Source organism: Aptenodytes patagonicus, chromosome 3, assembly GCF_965638725.1.
Source record: "Aptenodytes patagonicus chromosome 3, bAptPat1.pri.cur, whole genome shotgun sequence".
NCBI lineage: Eukaryota > Metazoa > Chordata > Aves > Sphenisciformes > Spheniscidae > Aptenodytes > Aptenodytes patagonicus.
In genome coordinates, this window is record NC_134951.1 from 99,591,977 (window position 1) to 99,616,711 (window position 24,735).

At 36.3% G+C, this 24,735-nt stretch overlaps 1 protein-coding gene across 2 annotated transcripts in view; it reads left to right on the forward strand.

Annotated features, from left to right (window-relative positions):
- Positions 1-24,735, forward strand: part of BABAM2 (BRISC and BRCA1 A complex member 2) — a 181,664-nt gene that overhangs the window by 60,263 nt on the left and 96,666 nt on the right. For both annotated transcript variants that reach the window (XM_076334393.1, XM_076334394.1), the window contains exon 7: positions 3,286-3,360. In XM_076334393.1, the coding sequence (XP_076190508.1) occupies positions 3,286-3,360 (75 nt within the window). The remainder of the gene's footprint in view (positions 1-3,285; positions 3,361-24,735) is intronic.

Genomic DNA, 24,735 nt, shown 5'->3' on the forward strand with positions numbered 1-24,735 from the left:
AAATTTGCTTTTATACCTTTGTTCCAGTATCTCCAATTTCCTGAAGTGATCTCCAAGATCTATGACAAATAGACAAACCGTTATCTAGCTTAGTAGCTTCATGTTGGCAGAGTACCAGCTGATACAGATGCCCGTTAACTAGCTAATCTCCCAGTGCTGTGGCCAGAAATTGATCTGATTTGACCTGATGCCTGGGACCAACTGGTTGGGGTTGGGTAGGCGAGCACCATGGACAGGGACTGCTCCCTGCCTGTCCAGAACACTTTTGGAAGTAATACATTGCAAAATAATCTTGATTGAATGACATAAAAGATCTAGACTGCAAGTCCTTATTTACTTCCACATCGTGGAGCAGCCGATGTTTTGATCAGAGAGCATTCATCTGTTCAGTGGCCATCCCAGTTCATCAGACTTGGTATTTTACCAGAAATGGCAAATTTATGGCAAATGGCAAATTTTACCAGAAATGGCAAATTTATGGCAAATGTCGTATGGCATCTTTTTGGAAGTTAAGACCAGACAAGAAGCACTGTCTATAATACCCATTTCACTCTGAATAAAAACCGAGTGTCCTGACTGTCATCAAAGCAGTCTTTGTGTTACACATGCACAAGAAGTCAGTGATTTTTCTGCGTACATAAGTAATACAGCATCAGAAAGTTAGCATCTATCCTCACGAGTAGTGTCATCAGGAAAGGTTTCAGAGCCTGGCTTTAATGTAATAAATACTCGCTTTTTGTTACATAGTGTTTCTACGTGCGATTGCTTTGCCTCTATTGTGTGATTACCAGGGACAAATTTTAAGGGCTGTTCTGAGCTAGCTGGCAGCAGGGTGGGTTACAACCTATCATCACACAAACCCTTTTGGCAAATGATATAACTGGCAAGTTACCGTTAAAAAGATTTTGGCTACATTCAGGATCTTGTTTTTTCTTGTTTAGTGACTGGAAGGTAGAATGAGTTATCTCTAGTTCATGCCTGATACATAGACCAAGAAACAAATTGGCACTGATATTAGCATTGCTTATTGTACATCTGCCTAATACAGCATCTTTGTCTGTATGTGCTTAGTTGCTTGGGATGAAATCCTTGCTTACTTCAGGCATAAAATTAATTGAAGGAATCCAGTTCTGTAGAATTTTTTTTCCTTCTCAATTTTATTTTATGTCAGTACCACAGAAAAACGTGCTTAGCAAACAGTCATTTGTATTCCTCAGCTGCCCTGCTTAGCAGCTTACCATTCATTTTGGAAAGCCAGTTTCCATTGACTTTGACTTCCAGTACATTCTCAGAGAGGCTTGTGCATCTGCAGGCTTGTTTCCATCAGTACTTTTTTCAGCCAGTTCCTTTCTGAATCAATATGCATAGCAATCGGTGTGGTCTGTCACTGTGGAGGCTTGTGGTCCAGTGGTGTATGGCCAGTGACAACCTTTATGTTTTCTCTAATGCTGAGCTCAAAGCAATTTATGGATTAGCACAGCTAATTGAGAGGGGAGGCAAATGTACTGGCTATTTGGCAAAGGCATATGGCAAATTTTCAGTATCAGTACAGGTTTTAAAAGACATTGAATTCATTCCTTTTGAAGAGTTGTCATAGCCTTTGACAAGCTGTCCCCATAGCTATGTGGAGTTCTTGTGATAACATCTACTAAACGTAGTAAAGCAGTGGCCCGAAAGGCATCCTTCTGACACCTGTATGGGTTATAAGCCCTTAGTATTCAGGGTGACTGAGCACTGGCACAGGTTGCCCAGAGAGATTGTGGGATCTCCATCCTTAGAGATATTCAGAAGCTGTCTGGACGCGGTCCCAGGCAACCTGTTTGCTGTCAAGATCCTCTACATCTCTTCCATGGGTCACTGCTGCATTTTACAGAAAGGATGCTTCCATTATTCCAGATATATTACAGGCTTTTGCTTACCACAAGGTATAGCTGTATACACAATAAAAGATGATCCTGTTTAAATCTAGTGTATTAGATATTAAATCTAGTGAATTTACATTCACCCTTTTAATGAGAATTGCAATATACACATTCACCATAGATGGATATATGCTTTGTTAAAATTTGTATATCATAGATTTCTTGCTTGAAAGTATTTTTCTTCTCTCTTTGTGTGGCTATGCAAAACATTTAAAATAGTAAAATGAAAATAAGGTACACATAACTATGTTCAGGGAATAGTGAAGTAGTACGTGTGTGTTACTGTGGAAGAATGAATGCTGCATATTCACACAGCTTTGATTTGTCCCCTTGCCTGTTAAAATGAAGTACTGTTTTTTAAAAATTGTATGTCATCACGTAACTAAGTACTGTACGTATGCAAAGATAGGGCAGTGTTAAAACTGAAAAAAGTTTTGCTACCTTGTCTCAAGATGTCCTGATTTTTTGTACTTGACTGATAAAATTAATGTTTAATGCTTTTTGTACTGCTCATTCAACATTACAAATATACTTGCTGTATGGCTACTTTATTGAATTAAAAAATAGGGATGACAAAAAATTAATATGGAGGAAATCAGACAAGCATTTGTTTTTCAGAAAGAGCCAACATCATTGCTTCATAACCAGGTGGACAAAGTCTGGTTTTGAGGAAGTGTATGAAACAGAAAGGAAATCCTTTCCATTTCCTTTGCATACACTTTATGCATAAAAAAGAGCAATGTGTAGGGGACGCTTGGCAAATTTTCAGTAAATGGTTGTCTAGGTGTTAAGTGTCACATAATTCTGAAAACAAATTATATAAAACTGTCTACTTTGGTTCTTTCCTCTATGTTTATTTAGAGGACGCTTTTGATACATTCTTACCTTACTCAATGCAAATTCTCTTCTGCATACCTGCAGTGTTTGTGAAGATGCCTCTGTTTTATCTATACACTCTTATAAATTTGTCAGGTTTTTCGCTTTGCTTTCAGACCATTTGCAGGTCTTGCCGGACCTTTGTCCGGAAATGAGTACAGCCAAGATACATCTATATTTAGGACCTAACAAAGTATAGTCTGATTTTTGTCATGCACATTGTTTCGTACTGACTACTTTTTGCTGTTGACTTACTGGAAATGATGTTTTATGGTTTTTAAGGTGTTTTCACATATAACATCTGTGAAATCTGTAAATTATTTTTTTCTTCTTCAGTAATTCCATTGAGAAATGTTGTCTTAAATCTCAACCCTTCTGTTTGGTATGAGCTCTTACACATTTTTCTGGTTAATATTTCATCCTCAGAACATTCAATTTGTGGTTCTGTTTTAGACCAGGTCTCATTAGTGTTACCTTTTTTCCACAGACTGGAGAATTCTCAGCTCGCTTCCTCTTGAAGTTGCCTGTAGATTTCAGCAACATTCCTACATACCTTCTCAAGGTAAAATGAATGTTGAAGTTGACAGTGTTTGTGAGAGAGTATGAATTATTGAAATGTTCTTAGTAACTGTTTTAACTTTCCTGCCTTCCGCCTCTCCAAGAGTTTGAAAGTCCACCATTTCTAAACCTGATTGGGTTATGTTTTGGAAAGGTGATGTTAGACATACTGTTGTTTTGCATGCTGTTTTACCAGGTAGTAAATATACACCTATCACTCTAAAGGATCTTGCAGGATTTGGGTTGTTGTAGAAGATGGTGTGCAATGCAGATGTTCTGGGTTTTTAGACAACATGATAAGTAGCAAACCCTTGACCACATCCAAGGTATTATCTTGGGGAATAAATTTAAATATCTCCAGATCAACTCTTTTTATATGAGTCTGTGGAATTTCATGCTATGTAAGTGTTGCGTTTTTGAATGAACTGTCCAATTGTACCAGTAGTCTTGATAGTAGAAGCAGAAAAGCAAACTAAATATACCATTTCTTAACAGGGAGTGAAAGCAAATACTGACGACACGAACTGAAGGTTTTGATGATTACTTTGCTTCATTGTTTACAATGAACACTAATTTGACCAGGTATTTTAGAAAGTAGGACTACAGAGTATTGATGTGAGTTGGAAAAAAGTATTTCTTTCTCTGCTAAGAGGAAAACAAACAAAAAAACTCGTGACAAACTACCAACATGAAATAATTTGAAATGAGTGGTTTTCACAGCAGGAGGACGGTCACTCTTTCAAACAGTTACTGTGGAAGCCCATCATAAGGTCAATGTTACTATATTCAGAGAATGCAGTGAGAGATCTGGGTTCTCTCTGTCTATAATTACCGTCAGAATGAAGTGCCAGAACTTCTACTGCAGACAAGGTTTGAGTCAGCTGATGTTACCAACACCCATCTATCCTTTAAACTGCATGTCTGCCTTCTTACTCAGCTTTTTACTTTTAAATATTTGGAAAGAACAACAGCTGCTTAAAGTTTAGCAACTAATGTCTTGAGATGAAAATGCCAGCGTAGATCCCATTACCTCCTCTTCATCTTATTGTTAGAACTGTCTTCAACTATTGTTAGATCACAACTGCAAGTGTGAATCTTCAGTGTTTCTCCAAATAAAATGTCTCAAGCTAAGAACCATGAAAATAAAGGCAGGCACAACTATAATCTGAAGTTTTTGGTTGTAGTCTGAGATCGGTATCCTATGATCTCTTTACCCTCTGTAGACTGTTTGCTGTTTGAGTAATGAGCCATTCCTAACTTTCTCAAAAACGTCCAGGTAGTTTCAGATTGTTCCTGTGTTCATGGTAGCAGCCCTTCTCCCAGCTGCTGTGTTTCATCAGGGCCTTCTCTTCTCACTTGATGGGAATGTTTCCAGTCAGATGTAAGAGGGTTGGCCAAGGCCTTTTCAGGAAGCATGGCGTTGCGAAGCAGGATGCAGCAACAGTTCACCTGGACTGCAGGATAGCTGTGATTTGCTTCTGAAAGACTCTGTGCAAAAAAGGAGACTGAGAATGTCTAGCGTGAACTATGCTGTCTGCTCCTGCCAGAAGTCCAAGTGCCGTATTTTCCAGGAACAATTTTAAATTGGTCAAGAATTTCAGGACAAGTGCATACCCAGTATGTTCAGTAGCTTCAGTCGCAGGGCTGTCTTAATACCTCTGTTCAGTCTCTGGGGACACTGCATGACTTGGAGGTTGGAAGGTGGTGTATGAGTTATGTAAGTGTCATCATGTAGGAACCCTGTGATAGAAACAGATTCTACTTTTGTTTCTAAAGGGTAACGTTTTAATGCATGACAGCATTCTCCTCCTTACTGTAATTCCCTATCGTGTTCACTAAACATCTTCTACCTTCTCTAGACAAGGTTGGTATACTGTAGATAAATCATCGGTGTTCCACAACTGCTTCCTGGAGTGTTGTTCACCCTGAGTACTGAATGATTCATTAGTCTGAAGGAAAACATGTATTTATTTTGCATGCATATATAGATTGTGTGATGTGAAAAGGCACACACAGAAGGTAGCAGAATCAAAGTTTCCCAGGCTACCCTTATTTTGACATTTCTAAAATCTTAATGTCTTAGCTTTGGGGTTTTAAAATTAATGTATTTTTGTATGTAATAGCCTGGATTTTTACAACAGCAGATCCTTCTTGATGGGCAACGTACTGATGAAATCCTTAGCTTTCTTATGCAGACTTCTACTATGCAAACTGACAGGTTAACTGTCTGTGGTAGGAAGGTGATATGTAGTCTGGATGAGTAGCCACAGAAGAAGAAATATTGTTTTATTCCAGTAGTGTTTGTTGACAGCAGAAGAATGGTTTGACTCAGGCTCCAGCATGGATTATGACAGAGTGCTCCGTAGCAGGCATAGATCTTTTACCCCTGCTGCCTTTAGCTCCTTGTATTCTGACATTATCAGCTATATGAATGTCATCTCATACGACAACAATATAAAGGCAGGTAGAATTGGAACTACTCTGTTGTGGTGGAAATAATTATGCTCTGACTACTCCAAATTCATAAAGCTATTAAAAAAAATACAGATTTTTTTTTTTAAGCTGTCCCTGTCTTTCTTATTTCTTTTCTTTTTTTTTGATGAGGCTTTTGACATAAATAGATCTTTGATTTGTTGCAATAAAATAGGAGATTATTTTCCATCGTGTCTGCCAGTCATGTCGGCTTCAGTGCTACCTGCTGGATTATGGTACATGATAGAGCATCTACTGATGCAGTGGAAATAATTGTTAATATATTACCCTGAAAGGTGGAAGAGCAGTCAGTAATTGAAGGCTGTTAGTGTATTAACAGCTCAATGTTTAACTGCAGAATTTAATGTGTTTGAATTATGTTCTAGTCTGTAGCCAGCCTTATAGTGTGCAGTAGCTTCTCTGTGATGATTTGCAAAGTTCAAAGCTGTGTTATGCTTTCTCTGCCATCTTGTTTTTTGATGTTTAATTAATATGACTTGAGTTAAAATCTGGTGAAGTATTTAAAGACCATTATTTTTGCCTCATCAATCACTCCTAGTACCCCAGTGATTTGTAATGCTCTCCTGAAATTTTTATTGATGTCAGTAGGTAATCACACTACAAGTGTGACTGTAAAGCTTTGTATACTAAGTCAATATTCAGGTTTGAGGGTGCAAACTGTGAGAACAGTCCGTAGTGTTACAAAATCTTTGGAGTTGTTGAGAATACAGTCTGGAATCATAAGATCTTACTCTGTCAACTTTGTACTGATGGTGATGAGAGTATTCTTCTTACCCTATAAAGAATAAAAATTTGAAGGCGTAGCATAAGTTGGGTTGTTATGGACTGGAGAGGCGGATTTATCAGGTTATTTTAAAGGTATTCACTGCACTAAATTTAAAATTCAGTTCAAGTGCATGTGCGTTTTAAGGAAAATAGCAGAATATATGAAGAAGAGCAACAATGATTAAAAGAGCAATGCAGAGTACACTGTCTCTTCCTTTGAATCCTGAAATTCTAGTAAAAGTTCTTCAGTTACTGTTTATTTGGAAACATAATACCCCCTGTAATGACTGCAGCAGATAAATCTTTTTTCATAAGTTTTCTTGGCATATTCCTTCACATTTGAAAGAAAAAGTATCATTCTTTATTTTCCAAGCTGAAGAACTGTTCAAAAAGAAATGTTGGTTTACATTGAAAAAGCACATTTAGGAAAATACACCCTTTCATTATTTTTTCCTTTACAAAGTTATACTTTAATACAAAGGTTTTGGATTGAATGTGGACCTTCGTATCCACTTTTAAATTGTTTTCTTATGCAAATCCATTTGACAAATGAAAATTTTAAGTGTTGAAACAACTGCAGAATCAAGCTGGTGGCTCAAACTACTGCAAGGTTCATTACTTGGTAAGTCTTCCATGAAGGTTCTCTTATTTGACAAGAACGTGGCTTTGGCTCAGGAAAATCCTTACATCTGTATCTGTTTACTATTATACTTTCCCTTTCCCTTTTTTGCAGTTGGATTTTTAATCAGCACGTTCATTTTGGCTTAAATTCTTTTCTGTTAGTTGCAACATTTTTAATTTTTGCCACAGTATTTTATAAATGGAAGTATTCACTGTATATACTGGTTTTGAGAGTCAGTAGTTCACGTTTGTGCATCTTTACAGATATCATGTATGCCACAGTAATAATGAAGGTAATAGACTTCACATCTAAAATACCTCATCCAAATTTTGTTTCATTCTTTGTAGTTTTGGTCAGCTACAGGGACATGTGTTATCATAATGATAATTCATTAAATATCTCCAGCTCAGTAATTTACAAATTGTACTGGATTATGTGACTGTAGTATGGCTACACTGTATGAGTGAACTTTAGAGTATGTTGCCAGTGTTGCTGTTGAAAACAAGATATTTAGGTATTTTTCTTTTATTTCCATGTTTCTTTGAGGTTTTGGCTAAGTAAGATGCGCCCTGATTACCACCACCTTCTTGTATGTAATTTTTAAAGTATTCATTTCCTATTCTTATGTACCTGCTGCTTGTGCTCTGGTGAATAGCTAATATCTGGACCAATTTAACTATGATGCTGTGACCAGCAGCCTTCCAATAATTTCTTACTATTAAAGTGTAAAGGAAATATGCAAAGCAGACCTAATTTCTTTTTGTAGAAGATTTTAAAAAAATCTTCAAACCTGTTTTTTCTGAAGAGCTTTTTTGTGATGACCATTGTATTTAGTGTGTATCTTTCAGAACTGAAACAAATAACAGACATTGTCTAGACACATTGCCAGGGGCCAAACAGTTGTGTGTAAGACTGTCAATGGAAAAGGTTTATCCTCAAGTTCAAATTGAAAGATAAGAACATATTTGTGTTTTTCCTTACTGTGATTTCATCATTTGGAAGTCTGTTAAAAGACTTAAGTGCAACTTTTGTTTACGACGTAGACCAAATTCCAAGTACTGTGAAAAGACTGTAATACTTGTGTATGTTTGAGTAATCAGCTATAGTAGAGAATAAACAAAAGTTAAGTATAATATGCAGGGTCAAATGAGATTTTTTTCCCCAGGCTGGTTTCTTCACAATTGTGATTTAGCAGTTTGATTTATTTGACAGCATTTAAGGTTTGTGTTAAATTGCTGCAAATACCAAAACACAAATACACTTGTATAAAAAGCAGTACTTCTGCTGTTTAACTCAAAAATTTGAGCTAACTATTCTGAAAAAGTACAGTATTTTCTTTTGCTTTTAAACTTCATTTGATTTTGTTGGTAGCTGGCTAACTAAAACCTGATGTGTAGTGTCTTAAGGTCACAAAGTCAATGGCAAGAAAGGATTAGAGTCCAGATCTGACTTGATCTTTTTACACTAGACTGTTTTACACTATGCTGGGCAGCTACCTCTCAAAAGAGCATAGACCATTATGCAGTATATACTATTTGACTATCTTCCCGTAATGTATGTATGTATGTCTTCTGTATTGGGTAGAATGATGGACCTGTACGTCATATGAAGCTTGTTATGTCTATGGTGCCAGCTGTCATTTTACCTCTTTTACAAATAGAAAAACTGGCAGTTTATAAGACTTGCAGGTAATCCTGAAATAATATGTAGTTCTCATTATTCACAATACTTTGACCATGCTTTCCATAAAGATCTTCTAAGCTAATACATAGATTGCTATTGATCTTATACTACTTAAGACTTTATGACAGAGCCATAACATTAACTTCCTGAATTGTATTCCATAACGTATTCCTTATCTTGAGATGTATGTAAGCATTCAGAGCAAATAGTTTAATTTTTAAAAGTAGATGTCAGTATGATATTCACTAGATTGCTTATCGTACCAGCATTAAATTACTTAAACAGAATATCGAATCGTCAAAGATTGTCTAGGTTTCTTCTGTTAATAGTTTAAAGGCAAGCTTTAGAACATGCAATTACAATGAGCCATTCAGATTTTAGATTAGAAGTGGGTCTGTGCAAGTTAGTACTGGCAACATTCAAAACAGAATAGTTTGTAGTAGCTGAAGCCAGTAAATTGTACTGTCTAGAGGCCGTGAAAATAAATGTAACCTGTGTGTGCGGAAGACATTTATCAAGAAGAGATGTCATTGATACTTGTCTCTAAGAATCTTTCATTTTAGCCTGTGCCCAGAAATCGGCGGTTTACATTTGCTGTCCACTTTTTTCATCAAAAAGTACTAAATGAAGTACCATCAAGGAAGAGTTCCTTTTCCTCAATATGCTGGCCAGTGTCAGAGTAGCAGCCTGCTGCAGAAGCATGCAAACTCCAAGCAGCGGAGCTTGCATAATGAGTGAGGCCAAAAATAAAAAAATAAGAAGTTGTTCATGTCGTGAAATGTTTCTGGCAGTTTAGGAAGTTGTGGAGTCAGAAAAATAGTGACTTTTTTGGTGATAAAATATTTTTAGGTGTCTGGTTTTTCCTAATAGCTTAAAAAACGTAAGATCTGTCAGCTGTAAAGGTTTGGGGTTTTTGTTTTGGCTTTTTTTTTTTAGCGGGATGTTTCAGTTGTCACTGTAGGTAAAAGTGTAAAATCTTACTTATTCCACTGCATAGAAGCATTGCGCTTCTTAGCTAGTCTTACTGCTGCAGCCTAATTATTAACCTTACAGAATTTTGCAGAATAGGTTGGCCTTCTTGCTTTGCCACAGAATCTACTGATTCTGGCATTGGAGAGTTAAGAGTAAAGTGTTACTGCTATAATTCAGTGAAGCTCCAGAAATACTTATAGAAACTACAATTTAATTAGTCATCCTTTCATGATTTTATTCTAATATCTTCTGCCCACAAACCAAGGGAAGCAAAGCCCTATCAAAGTATACTTTATAATCAGAACGTGTTATATTTGAATTTTCTAAACTCATCAGTTCCCTTCATTCTCACTAGATTTTATTAGTACAGCTTTTCCACAACAACATGATTTGTTTGTAGTAACTAGTTACTAAAACCACATAAAGCATGTTAGTGTCAGGAGCACCTTAAGCTTCATATGCTGAAAGCCAAAAGCAAGTTTTTAAATCGCCTTATTCTGTAATTTATTGGAAGATTTTGTTAATAAGATCTGTCAACTGGAACAGCTCATTCTGCACAGCTGATGATTTTTATAGGTTATGATCTTAATATGAATCATAATCTCCAATCAACTGTATTTCTGATGACAGTTATCTTACATTTAAACATTTTATTTTTCTAATGCAATAGTAAAGGAAAGAACTGCCACATCTACTGATAAATTAAATCTTATGATATACATCTCAATTTCTGTGAATTTTTCTCTAATTTGATAGAACTACTAATTTGCTATTCTGAGATGAGTAGAAATAGGGTTTTCTTCATTAATTTTCTAAAAAAAAAAAAAAAGAAAAACAAGGTAAAAAGAACAGCTTCTTAAAAGCCTTTTTTGCATCTGGTGGGAAAGTTTATAGACACGTTATGTTGCGTGACTTGGTTCAGATTTACTGCCTTGTTAGGGCTTGTAATTTGTACTACTGCTTTACATTTGCATTCTATGTATTGCATAGGAAGAATGGAATTCAATAGTCATAAAAATAATTGCAGGTTATTACATAATGATGATGCTTGTTTTATCTGTCATGGTCCACCCATAGTATGTAGAACAAGCAATGTACAGTGGTCTTAAACTGGGAAGAGGATCTTGGATACATTTTTTTAAAACTTTTTCTTTAGTTCCCCATTGCCATTTCTTCTTGAAGGGAAAAATATTTGAGAAGTTGTTGAGCATGGAATATGAACATAGCAATAATCTGTAAAATTCATTAACCAGCAAATCTGCATTTGCAAATATAGAAGTACCTAAAGCATGATGGTAGGATGTTAAGAAGGATATTTCAGTGCTGAGCCCAAAGCCTCTTTCTACTATTATGTTTCTTCCTTAGGCTTCAGATCAGGGCTTAAGTCCTACAGCAGTTCATATTTTGAGGTTTTAAAGTCAGTTTTGTATACAAAAGTGCCTGTTATTTACTGTTTCAGTGATTGGATTGGTTTACTGTTTTGGGGTTTTTTTTGTTCTGGCTTTCAGACTACTAGATAATGTCTATCTTAAGAAAGAATAGTACTAACATGAATGATGATTTCATATGATTCTTAGTCATTCTTGTTTTGGATTCTGTGATTTGCACTGGTAACTTTTTTTTTGTTAAATACAGAAAATCCTTTGATGGCTGTCAGTCTAAAAAGGTGGGTTTTTTTAATATGTATCTGAAAAATAACTGTGTAGCAGATTGTATTACACTGCTCACTCTTATTTGGTTTCATAGGTTTAAAGATTTAAGCCAAAAATATAAAAAAAAAAATAAAAAAAGCTTTACTGTTGAATCAGTTACTCTCAGCAATAAACATTCTGAGGTTGGATGATCCATCACATTTATTTTTGTCTAATTGATACTGACAATGTCGTTGATCATAATATCATGAAACATAAAGTAAAAAGAAAAAACAGTCTAGGACGTTCTGCCATTTTGCTTCCATGTTACCAAAAGAATGCACAGCATTTTCTCCACTAATTGCTAATGAATATTGTGCCATGTTTCTATCAAGCTTTGCATTTCATAGTAACTTCTGTTTAGGAAAGTAGTTGCTTGTTTATATAAGGTGTATTTCGGTATTTTCTGCTTTAGGAGACTTTAGATGAAGAAGGCTAAAGGAAAGACTGCCTTGTCCAGCAGCATCTCAGTGAGACAGTGAAAGACAGATAAATAAAACTTAGACCTGTTGACTCTCTATTTCTGTTTTAATGATTTAAGTGTTCATGCTAGAACTTGTATGTCTTTCACGTGCTGGGACCTGTAATCATTGCAAACAGCACATCCATGGGAGAGATGGGGCAGTGGGGAGGAGCATTAATTTGGCTTCATTGGATTCAATTAGGTGCACTCCTTAGGTCTTAAGAGGTTACCAGTACATCTAAATTTGTGCAAAAAGATGTCCGTGAATTAAATGTTGGTTTTCAATTACATAATGAACTGTCTGGAGTGCACATACAATATTTAAGTATACCGATATAATATAGATAGGAAGTACTTCTGCTGAAGGAAAATAGTGAAATAAACTAATAATGCTGCTCCAACTCTTGCCATTCTTTGTCATTTTAACAATTTGCTTATTGGAGTTAGATTTAGTAACAAACTGCTGAAATATGTACCTTTTTTAATATATCTAAACATGTTTATATATATGGAGATATCAGATACTCTGTGTTTTACTGGAACATCTTTTCTGGTCTAGAAAAATGTTAGACAAATGTGACTGATGTCTTGACTAAAACTGATGACTGACTGATGGTATGTAAATAATCAGCGACTCATTTGCAAGAACCCTGAGGACAATATGTTGGTTAACAAAGAAAAAACACGCTTATTCCAAACTATTATTTTTATTGTTTAGCATTTATAGTGTGTCCTAGATAAAATGATTAATTCTATCTCATTTCACCTAGACTTACGACTTTTTGTAAGTAATAAATCTTATTTAATTTTCATCTTACTATTGTTAAGTGATTAGATTAGCTCTTGAAATGTAGGTCAAATTATATGCAGGTTACCATTTTGACATACATACAGGTATTCTCTCTTTTCATCTACATAGGCTAGATGAAAATAGTAACAGAGCATCTCACAAGTTCTTATTTAATATATTGTTCACAGTAGTTGTGACATACGGAAAAAACCCTCTATTTTTTAGACAGGACTTGAAGCACGGAGGAACTAGGTGTATACAAACTTACGGTGGAATCCTGAGCTGTGAGTAGAGAGCTTGTCCAAGGCTTTAACAAGAATGGTGTTCTTCCTCTCCCCTCTATAACCTTCGCAATTCATCACAATTAAAATGAGCAGTCATTCAGATCCAGTGCATTTTGGCACATTTTTCTTGAAGGAAAAACAAGCTACTTCTGTCAGCAGGGAGAGTTGTATGACTTCAGAGTTGTTGGAGATTTTTCTCGTAGGCCATTTTTCCACTGATACGGATTTTTATGTTGTCCCTCCTTAAAATTCTTTACTGTTCTTGAGTATCTTAAGTACCTGTTGATTTTAGTTATCATGGACACCTCTTAACATTTGGACAATAACTTATAAGATGTTATATTGACTCATATAAGTCACCTTTTCCATTGGAAGATTGTATGCTGCTTTTTCCTTGCCCCTGCCAAACTATAAACAACAACAAAACTCCCCCTAGCATTAAAAAGACCGGGGCTCAGAGTTCCAGCTATTGGTCCAACCAATAAAAAGCATTAGGTTTCCATTTCTGAAAAGAATGAGATGCTCCCTGCATGCCACTGACTTCAGTGGCAATAAACTAAGTACATAACATTTCTCAGGATCAGGCTCTTGTTAATATGTTCTAGAGCTCAATGAAATGGAGTGTATCTCTGACGATGTTTGGAAGGAAGGTATCATGGAAGTTCTAAAGTTCACAGAGCCCAGCTGTGTTCTGCGTGAAAGAAAAGCACTGTTTCACTGATTTTAAAAAAAAAAAAAAAAAAAAAAAAAAATTGAAAAGCAAATAAATGACAGAGCAAGGAGTAGAGTACATGAAACCTGGCTTGCTGACTGTCTGATGGTCCTCTCTGGGTGAGAAATATCTAAACTAAGATACAATTTTAATTTGATATTCTTTTCACTATGTTTCATCTTTGTTTGCAAATGGAACACTTAACTTTCTAGGTAGAATGTAGTTCTTTGTGTATCCATTTTGTTTTATGCATATCATGTATTTTGACAGTGTATGTAAAATGCTATTGAAATGGCAGTAATTTCTAGGCTTTGTTCTGTGTAATTAACCTTGACTGCACAAGAACTGCTGAACAGAAGAGCTGTTTATCTTGCATTAAATATTCATTTTAACGTAGCAACTCAAGCTGCTTTTGCAAGTTTTTATTTTATTTTTTTTTAATTTAAAATCAGAAACCGTTGTTAAGACTTTATTTCAAGACGTGGAAATTAATACATGGATACTGGGTGATAAAAAAGACTTATTTAGAGCAGGCAGTCTATTTGGAATAAAGACTAGTGACCAGGATCTGTGCAACTTGTTTGGTAGAAATAAAGGACTGTGGTGCTAATAATATGACACTTTAGGACTGCATGCTTTATGAGCTCTCCTAAAACAAAAGACATGCTGGAACGAAATTGTCAGAGGGATTCTTCTGGTTGCAATAGCAAACGTTTCATGAGAAGCTGTGCAGCTGAATTAGTAATAAACAAGACTGGCATTTTACGATTGTGTTCTTGCAGCATCAGTTTTACTGCATGGCAGCAACTTAATAACTAAAATATTTTTTTTGTTTTGTTTACCACATGTTGCCAGTTCCTTCTTGAAAAGATGTGTGATCAAACTGCAGCCCAGTTTACAGGCCTTCAGGCAATGATAGTATCAGATTTAGAAGACTATACCTGTTAAAGCAACTTGGAGGCGTATATTATCTCTCTGACTCATGTGAGACAGCATTGCAGTATGCAGAATTATTTTTTTCTTGGCTTCTTTATTTATAAATCTTGTGAATATAACTGGGTAAATTTACCCCTCCCATAAAAATGGTGTAGAAAGCTTTATGCCAGTGATACCAAAATGTTATCACTGTTATCAAAGGTAAGTAACTGTGTTTGAATAAACAGTATATTAATATAATGCTTCAATACTAAATAAAAAAGAAGGAATAGCACTAAAAAGGTAATTTAATAGAAGAGAACTGAGAATCATTGGAAGCCTAGTAAGAAGAGAAGATCCATGTAAGATTGAAAAAGTTGCAGTCTGTTAGATTTGGAGGGATGCATTCCCGGGAAACATGGAAACTTGTAATAGTGATCTGTATAAATAGGATGTAAAAAAAAGAAAAAAAAAAATTTGCCATGCAGTTCAGCAAGAAAAAAGGCGAGTGTGTGCTCAGTAGGACTACTCTTATGGAGCAAGGTGATATGTGTGCAGTTTTCTGGCACACACAGATGTAGGTTTTGAGATTTTAAGTAAAACAACCAGATTTGTGAGCAGTAGAAATAGTGAAGCTTCATTTCATGCAAGTTTAATCCCTTGTCTCCTTGAACTTGTACGCTATGCCATTATGGTTCTCCCATGTGTCCCATGTAGCAATTTATCAAGTGAGAAGATGGGAAGTGTTTTCACTGGTTGGCCCCCCAGTTGCTACCATTCATAGCAAGCTGAATTTACCTGTCATAGTATTTGGTGGGGTAATCGGAATACCTGACTGCTGATCTACATATAGCTTCTATGAACTTAATTATCTTTGAGACTAAAAGCAGGATCGGGAAAGGAGGGAAGAGGGTGGGGAGGCATCTGAAAGTGTGCTCACATATGCACTGAATCTGAAACCAAATCAAAAGGGGGAAAAATCATTACAATGTGTGTACATTAGAATGAAAAACTTGCTGACACTGCAAAGTTTTTCATCATCCAAAAAGTTTTAGAACAATTTTGCTCAAGTGGGATGAATGCCCAAGTAGAGTATTTACGCTTGATTAGCGCTGAGACGTTTGGTTGAATTTGTTTGTAAACTCCTTCCTGCAACCTAATCCTCTGTCAGTGGTGTTTAAATCAATTTGGGAATGCCCATCTAAGGGATTATACAGTTTAAAAATAAATCTTTAGTCAAGTGATCAGTGCAAGAGCATTTGTGGTAGGTCAAAGTGCAGTTGGTTTTCTCCTTCCTCCACTGAGTTACTGTTACTGTGAAGGAAATCTCTCCCTTCACGTGAGCTAAGAGAAGCAATAGTAAGTTTTCAATATGAAGACAGCTTAACAGCTCATTTAATATGCAAAAGCTATTTTGGGGTCAGACAGAAAAAGCAAGAGTCTGAATTTGTAGAGAAAGATGAATAATCTATGCATTACCATATTAAGGCAATTCTGGAAGGTACTATCAATTAAGATATTTACAGCTATACAAAACACATTAGAGTGTGCTTTTTGAACCACAAAGAGTGGAAACAAGTCTTATCTGTTCATCTTTGTGTTCTAATTTTGGATTCTTTGAGAAATACAGTGAAAAAGATTCTTATTGAGATTAATATTTTGGAAGCTTACTGCATGTATACTTTTGAAAACACTAGTTTGAAACTTCCACAGTATTGTTTCCAGATATTTACTTGTTCCTCCTGTGTATGAGTACATTCAGATCCTTGCAAAACTATTACATGGAGAACAAAGTATTTGAAAATGTTCATTTTATTATTTTTAAGTAAACGATTAGTTTGGGACCATTTACTTTTTTATGCAGCGATTAATTGCAAACCAGCTTCTAACACACTGAAAGCTAGACAAATTTACAGCAAAGGATATATTAATGCTGATTGAGAAAGGAGTATTCAAAAATTGACAAAAATACCTTGGCAGTGTCCTGTTAAGTAACCATCTGCAAATACATTAATTCCATTATTTTAATGGACTCCTTTCTTGATTAATCAATGACCTTAGTCTCTTAAGCGTATCTGTCAGGACATGTCTTCCTAACAAATCTATTCAGCCTGGAGGATGTAAGGCATCATCCTCATCTTCAAACTGTGTTAAGTCAAGAAAATGTTGTGGTAATGTGGGCATCGCTTGTCCAAGAACATTAAGAACCTTGGTCAGGATCTTTTTAACCATAAAAGGATGTGTGTTATGCTTTCTTGTTTGGTATAAGTTGGAAGGGAGTGAAAAAAAATGCAGAAGGAATTTTTATTACAGAGAAGTATTTCCCTCCAAATAGTACATTAAGGAATACCGTGTCTGAAAAAAGATTTTGTTGGCAGGGGGAGAAGTAGTCTGAACTACATATTGTTGCTGATAAATCTTTTAGCTGTAGATGAATAATGTATTTAAAATTCAAAGTTGTCTAACAGTAGGAACATAAAAAGGTAATTTTTAGACACCTACTTATTTTTTTATCTATTTGTATAAATCTTTCTCTGGGTACTAGGCCTGATTCCCCCTCCCCATACCTAGAGACTGTTACCAGTTGCAGGTGTTCAGAAGCTTACCTGTAAAATGAAGAAAAAGTAAATGAACTTGGCATTGTGTGTTTCCAGGAATTTGCATATGAAGAATTTTTCAGAGCAGTTCCATCCTGGTGGTGTACAAACGTAATTGTTAGCAAAATGTTTGTTTATTGGTCTTCAATATGTTTTGTATTTCTTTTGAGCAAGATGAGAAATTCCTGGGCATTGATATCATTTATGGGGGGAAAATGGTACATTCTATTTTAAGATTGTGAAATCATAAAAGAAGTTCAAAAGTGAATGGCCACTTTCACGCTCTTCAATTTGCATTCTGTTTTTAAGAGTATATTTCCTTTTTAAGTTTAGCGGTATTAACAAAATTCTCAAGCTCAAGCTCACCTTTAGTGACCAAAACTGTTGAGCCATAATAAGAGGAAAGTATGCTCCTTTTTGTTTCCATGGGTGATGCAGAGATTGGTATATTATACATAAGTATGCAACACGTGTCATTAACTGTAAAGACTTTAATGTTTCTGAGATTCTGTAAAAAAACCCAAAGCACACTAATATCTTTAAAACCTCTGTTGCAGAGTGAGTGTCAGTGTCTTCTCTTTCCATATCTCACGGTGATGAAACTACATCTCAACATAAAGGACCGAGAAGCACAAATTTTATATTGTTTTGATTTCCACAGACGTTCTTAAAGAGATTCAACATGATGCTTAGAGGACAACTCACATAATCTCTTGGGTTTTCATACATAAAATGGGGGGAAAAAAAATTGTAAAACTTCTCAGTGACATACAATTTCACATTGATGTAATGTTTTGTTTCTTTATTGCAGTCTTAAATTTCTTTCTGTAACAAATTACTGGTTGTACAGCTATTCCAGTAGTTTGGAAGCATTTACATGCTAAAAAGGCAGGTAGACAACTTTTCAATAAGTGTGCGTGCGCCTAATATGTCCTTGTAATTTCGGAGCAGTAAAAGGATTCCTAAGAGTGCTCATCTTCTTTTTTTTTAATTTTATTTTCTGTAAAGGACTGGGGGAATGAGAGTAAAGTTTACTTATTTCTGCTGTATTTTTCCTGCAGTTTGTTTTGCAGAAAGTTAGATGTGTTGCAAATATGAGATTTAAAATGTAGATTTCAATCAATAAAATAACACCTACAAAGCAATATATTCAGAGAGGTACGCAGTATAGAATATATATTGCCATATAACTTTTTGGAATGATGATATGGCTTCACTGAATCTTCCGTCTCAGTTTTTCTTACACAAATACTGAAAATAACAGTACTGAAAATAATCAGAGTAACTGATTATTCCCACCTGGAATACTGTGTCCAGCTCTGGAGCCCTCAGCACAAGAAAGACACGGACCTGTTGGAGCGGGTCCAGAAGAGGGTTGTGAAAATGGTCAGGGGGATGGAACACCTCCCCTGTGAAGAAAGGCTGAGGGAGTTGGGGTTGTTGAGCCTAGAGAAGAGAAGGCTTCAGGGAGACCTTATTGCAGCCGATCAGTACTTAAAGGGGGCTTATAAAAAAGATGGCGGCAAACTTTTTAGCAGGGCCTGTTGCGACAGGACAAGGGGGAATGGCTTTAAACTAAAGGGGGGTAGATTTAGACTAGATAGAAGGAAGAAATTTTTTACGCTGCGGGTGGTGAAGCAGTGGAACAGGTTGCCCGGAGAGGTGGTGGATGCCCCATCCCTGGAAACATTCCAGGTCAGGCTGGACGGGGCTCTGAGCAACCTGATCTGGTTGAAGATGTCCCTGCTTATTGCAGGGGGGTTGGACTAGATGACCTTTAGAGGTCCTTTCCAACCCAAACTATTCTGAGATTCAGTAATGAGAATCAAGTCACTTGCATTTGGAAACAAGGAATCTCTGATGTACTCAAGTGTCATAAAAAGTAGTTAATTTCTAGCTTTAAACTGATGTTTTGTCTGGAGTGAAGAGGAATTGTGTACATCATGGTTGGTGGGTTTTCTTCCCTGTTTTGCAAAGAAATATTAATTACACTTCATGTTGTGGGAAAGGACTAGCTGTAGATTCATTTCCCTGTGTTTGTGTTAGAAAAAAGAAGAGGTTTATGATCCTGGAAAGTGATCAAGGCAAGCAGTATTATGACTCCTCTTATGAAACCAGTTGCATGCAATTTTTAAAAAAACAAATATTTCAGATGCCTTTATAGAAAGGCTGGTCTAATGGCCCAGTTGGTGGAGTTTGGGCCAGTCAAGAGACAACCGAGTTTTTTATTCCATGAGGTGTATTCAGCCCTCATTGAAGTCAACAGGAACATGATCAGAGAACTATATTCATAAACATAGATTTTCAAACCATCTGAAATATGAAGGGTAATTATATGGCATTATATATAAAGGCTTCTTTGTGTTATATGCTTGTGTTTCAGAGGGATAAATATATACAAGAATTGTGGGTGTGTCAAAGCAGCAAAACTGGTTCAGACAGGTAAAAGCATTTGAAGTGGTGTCTTTTGCACCATTAATAGTTTTGAGTTTGTCTCAATATTTCTGCATCAATATTATGAATCCTGTTTTCAGGGATTTATTACTCCTATAAAAGCATCAGGCTGAAATTCGGCTCATCAGATGAATTACTCTTTCATTCTTTCTCTATTAAAAGAATTTTATGCTGTCAGTGATAGCTGTCTGATACTGGAAATGGTTCTGCAACTTGAAATTTTTTCTTGTTGTTCATGAAGCAGTTGGTGGTAGTTAAAGTAATTAAGATTAATAGGCTTCCTTTCTGCTGCATTGATGGAGAACTTTGCAGTCAGGATCTAAAAGTTCAGAAATACTGACTTAAGCCCTGTAACATCGCTGATAAGATGTATTAATCTGCACATTTTAAAATTGGCAAACTGGTTTATGAAGTTTTGGTAGAGTCATGTAGTGGCAGAACAGAAATAGATTCTGGTAGCTGTGATTTTTAAGCCATGGAGTATCAAATACAGTAATTACTTTATCTGCTAATTTAGTTGTGGCTGTCAACCTAAATTTAGTATGATATTTATTAATAGGTGAGTACAAGCTGTTCCGTGTGCTAATCTTTGTCCATTTGAGTATTTGTTTATCATGGTTGAACTTTATGCAATTTAAGGAGCTGTCATTCAGTAGAAGTTTTTAAATCTTCAAGTAATATCCTTTGATACAGCAATGTTGGAGGGAGAGAGGAAATGAGCAATTTTACTAATTTCAACCAAACTGAAAAGACTTGAAAAAATTTTTTTAAACATTAAGTTTTGCTTTAGTAATAGGATATCTTTTAAATACTGTTTTAATCAGTTTTAAGTATAGTTTGAATTGCTACCAGCAGCTTAAAATGTGCGTATGTATGAATTTAGGATTACAAGTGTTTTTGCATGCTAAGTATTTTGCAAATGCTTTTGTGCTGCATTATTTAGAAAACTGTTTAATGTCAGCTCAATACGTTGAAGCAGAAGACAGTGGAAATTATGTAATCTATCCACGTGAGCAATGGCATGCGTCAAATTCACTTACCATTAAAATTAAGTAGCCTTTCAGTGGTGAGACTTAAGTGTCATTCTCTTCTTGCCTTCATTGGCAAGTAAGCATTCAGGCCTTTAGATGTAAATGGCAACTCAAGCTGTTGTGGTGTCAGGTTGATCAAACCAAGCCTGAATTTAGGAATGGCCTCCGTTCTTTCTGTCATCCTCTAGCTACCCTATGCACGATCCAGCACTCCATGAAAGAAACTTATTTATGAAATTTTATTATGATACCAACTATCCAATACACAAGCATTGGTATTCCCTGTGCTGAGTTGCCTGTTACCAGTGTCTGGATTGTTGATAGCTTCAGTATCAGCTCTGGCAAGATTGCAAAACCTGTCATGATTACTTCTGCATTAGCCCAGTTTTCTCAACACAGGGCTCAACCCTTAGCACCAGAGGTCTGATTGATTAGTGCCACAGTATTTCTTGCTGTCATGGTTTAACCTCAGTCAGCAACCGAGTACCACACAGCTGCTCGCTCACTCCCTGCCCTGCCCGCCGCGCCCCCCCCCCTCCCCCCCCCCCCCCCCCCCAGTGGGATGGGGGAGAGAATGGGAAGAGTAGAAGTGAGAAAAACTTGTGGGTTGAGATAAAAACAGTTTAATTGAAATAAAATAATAATATAATAATACACAAAGCAAGCGATGCATGATGCAATTGCTCACCACCCGCTGACCGATGCTGAGCCAGTCCCCGAGCAGCGGCCCCCCGGGCCAGCTTTCCCCAGTTTATGTACTGAGCATGATGTCAAATGGTATGGAATGTCCCTTTGGCCAGTTTGGCTGTGCCCCCCTCCCAGCTTCTGGCGTACCTGCAGCCTTCTCAGTCGGTAGGGCATGGGAAGCTGCAAAGTCCTTGACTAGTGTAAGCACTGCTTAGCAACAACTAAAACATGGGTGTGTTATCAACATTGTTCTCATGCTAAATCCAAAACACAGCACTGTACCAGCTACTAGGAAGGAAATTAACTCTGTCCCAGCCAAAACCAGGACACTTGCTCTTCTGGAGATAGTGGCTTTCATCTTCTTCCTTACTTGCTCTGAAGTGTGCTGGAACCTGCTAAGCCCCCACTACATCAATGGGAGCAAGACCTTCCTTATATGAAGTTCGTTTACTTAATCTGTTTGAGTGGAAAGCATAATAAATAAGGCGTCTTGGCTTTCAGAAGTAGTATTGGAGGGTATCTTGATCATACCTACAGTATTCTTTGCAATGTCCTTGGAATTTCTGTAGGCCTGGAGAAGCTCTACATTATCCAAGACCTGTTTTATCTTCTGATTGTAGACTCAGAACTAAATGAAGTGCTGTCTTTCAGACAGAGCAACACTGTAGGTGCCAAAGCAGATCAGTCTTACTCATGCCTACCTTATCATTGGTAGTGGTGTCAGAAGTTTATCTTTCTTGTTGAGTGGTTTTTTTCTTAAATAATTAAGGAGGGTAACTTAGTTTTCTCAATATCACAGCTGGGTACCTTCAGACCACATGTCATCAGGTTTCCAGGTGCTGAAATATGGAAGATACTTCAGTTTCCTGGCTAAAAAAAAAAGGTTAGGTCTTGATAAAATATTATGGCAGACAGAAGTTTTACACAGATTCAAAATATATGAAGTGGCATCATCTATAACATAAGTGAAATTGAAGATCAGTATTTACTTTATTGGTGATATCCACTAACAAGGGATTTTGTCAAAGTTGGCAAATATCTACTAAACTTCTTTGTTAGAATAATATTACATCTCAGTTCTGGTGAGGATTGTAACATCTTAAGTTTGTTTAATTAAATCCAACTTTGTTCAGTGGGAATTAATGCAAAGATATATATTCACAAACTGCCTAAGGCTCATAAAAAGATGAGTCCAGTCTAGTGAGCAGATACCAGGTAACTACGACATTGCTTAAGGTTGCTCTGGTTACTGCAACTAGGTTTGTTGCCAGCACCTGTTTAAAGCTCAAGTTTTTGATTCCATTACCTAAGTTCCCTGGAGAATTACAGCCAAGAAAAATGATCTCCTGTTGGACTTTGCATTAACAATAATTTTACTGTGTTAGATTAAAGAACAGTGTTTAGGTCACTGGGAATGTACATATTCTTCTAAGAATAAACCTTTTTTTTGCTGAAAGAGTTGATCATGAGCATCATGATACATGAAAAATATTTGTAAGAGCCAGTGCATTATGTCACTTACCTACCATGTCATGACAGTAAGTTGTGGTCCCATTCATTGTCCTGGGTAATGCATTTTACCTATAATTTATTTAATGAAAATATCATAGAACAAGAATAACATCACTTCATATTTCATGGGAAATTAATGGAAAATTCCGGACTGTACCTAGAAATGAACTTCTGTAGCATGAAGACTCAACGGAATATTTCCTCTTATTTGCCTGTTTCAAAATCTAATCTGATATAGTATCTGTGATCTTCAAAGGAAACACATGTTTCTGTGTTCTTGCCAATTAGTCCACCAGTGGTTTTTGTATAGTCAAGTTAGCAGGTCATGAAGTATGGGCATTTAGAGAAAGGTCTCTTCATGTAAGCATAGTGAAACTGAAGTGTTTCTCAGAATTGAAGAAAGGATTATATTATTCATGTTAACGGACAGTGCACTGAGATATTTCATTTGAACTGAAACAAAGAAGTGACAGTTGTTTACTCTTATGAAAGATTATTTAAAGTGTAGCACCTTTGCTACAGTCTGGTGGTAAATGTTCTAAGTGGGTGGGTGTTCACCAACATAAGTAGGTATGAAATAAAGTTTTCAATGGCATCATCTTAGTTTTCTTCAACAAGCACTAAGAGAAGACCTCACCTGCTTTGTTCAAGGAGTACATTATAGCCTGATGAAAGTTAGAAGTGTCTGTGCTCACTCTTTCTCGTTTCTCCTTCCCCTAATAGCTGTCCAGTTCTTCTGTTTCCAAAAGTAATTTCAATCAAGGAAGAATAATCTAAACTCTAATCTCCCCCACATGTGGAGCGCAGTTTTTACAGACTTTGAACCTTTACAGTTCAGACTTACCTCTTGTTTTGTTTTTAACCTTCCTATAAATCAAGCCAACATTTTGTCTTAACTGTTTTCTCAGAAAGTGAATGGATGACTTTTTCTGAGGAGCTATACAAACAACAGTCATTTCACTGTCAGTCTTGAGCCTCCACTTTCTAGGCTTACTGAACCTTAAGTACAGCTTACCATGGACTTGCTGCAAGTACCCGTCATAGTCATCTCAGCCATCTATCTGCCTGTACAACAACATAGGCTTCCATTTTTCATTCTCAAGAACGGCTTTTCAATTGGAAATAACAGCCTCTAGAAGGGATGGAGTACTGCTGACATCCTCTGAACACATTTCCACAAAGGAATTCGTCATACATTTTTACATCGAGGGTTTACCTACCATATTTCAGATAAACCACATTGCTCATTTAGCTGTAATCTTAGCTTGGTTTCCTAAGGAAACGGGGCATCAGTGATTATATTGTCTGAGCGTCTCTTCTGTTCTCCCCTTTTCTCAAATAACTGTACCTTGCATATCAGTATGTTCCAGAGTGAAACTGTCTATGGCAAAGAATGCCCTTCAGCTAGTTCCTTTCTGTGTTCCAAGATAATTTGTTGTGAGAACTATAAAAAAAAAAAAAAGAATTAATTACAATACAAAGCAAACAAACATCAGGAAAAAAATAGGGAGGTTTAGTTTTGTCTCTGGACTTTCCTGGTATCTTTATACATCTGCCTTCCAGATAGTAAAGACTTATAAAAGGGACTGCTCCTCTTTTAAACAATAGAGCATCAAACACGTGGTTGCCACAAAACCAGTTATTACAGTGCAACTAATAATTATAGTAATCTTGTGAAGATTAAAGTTTTAATGTAAAGCATCTTGGA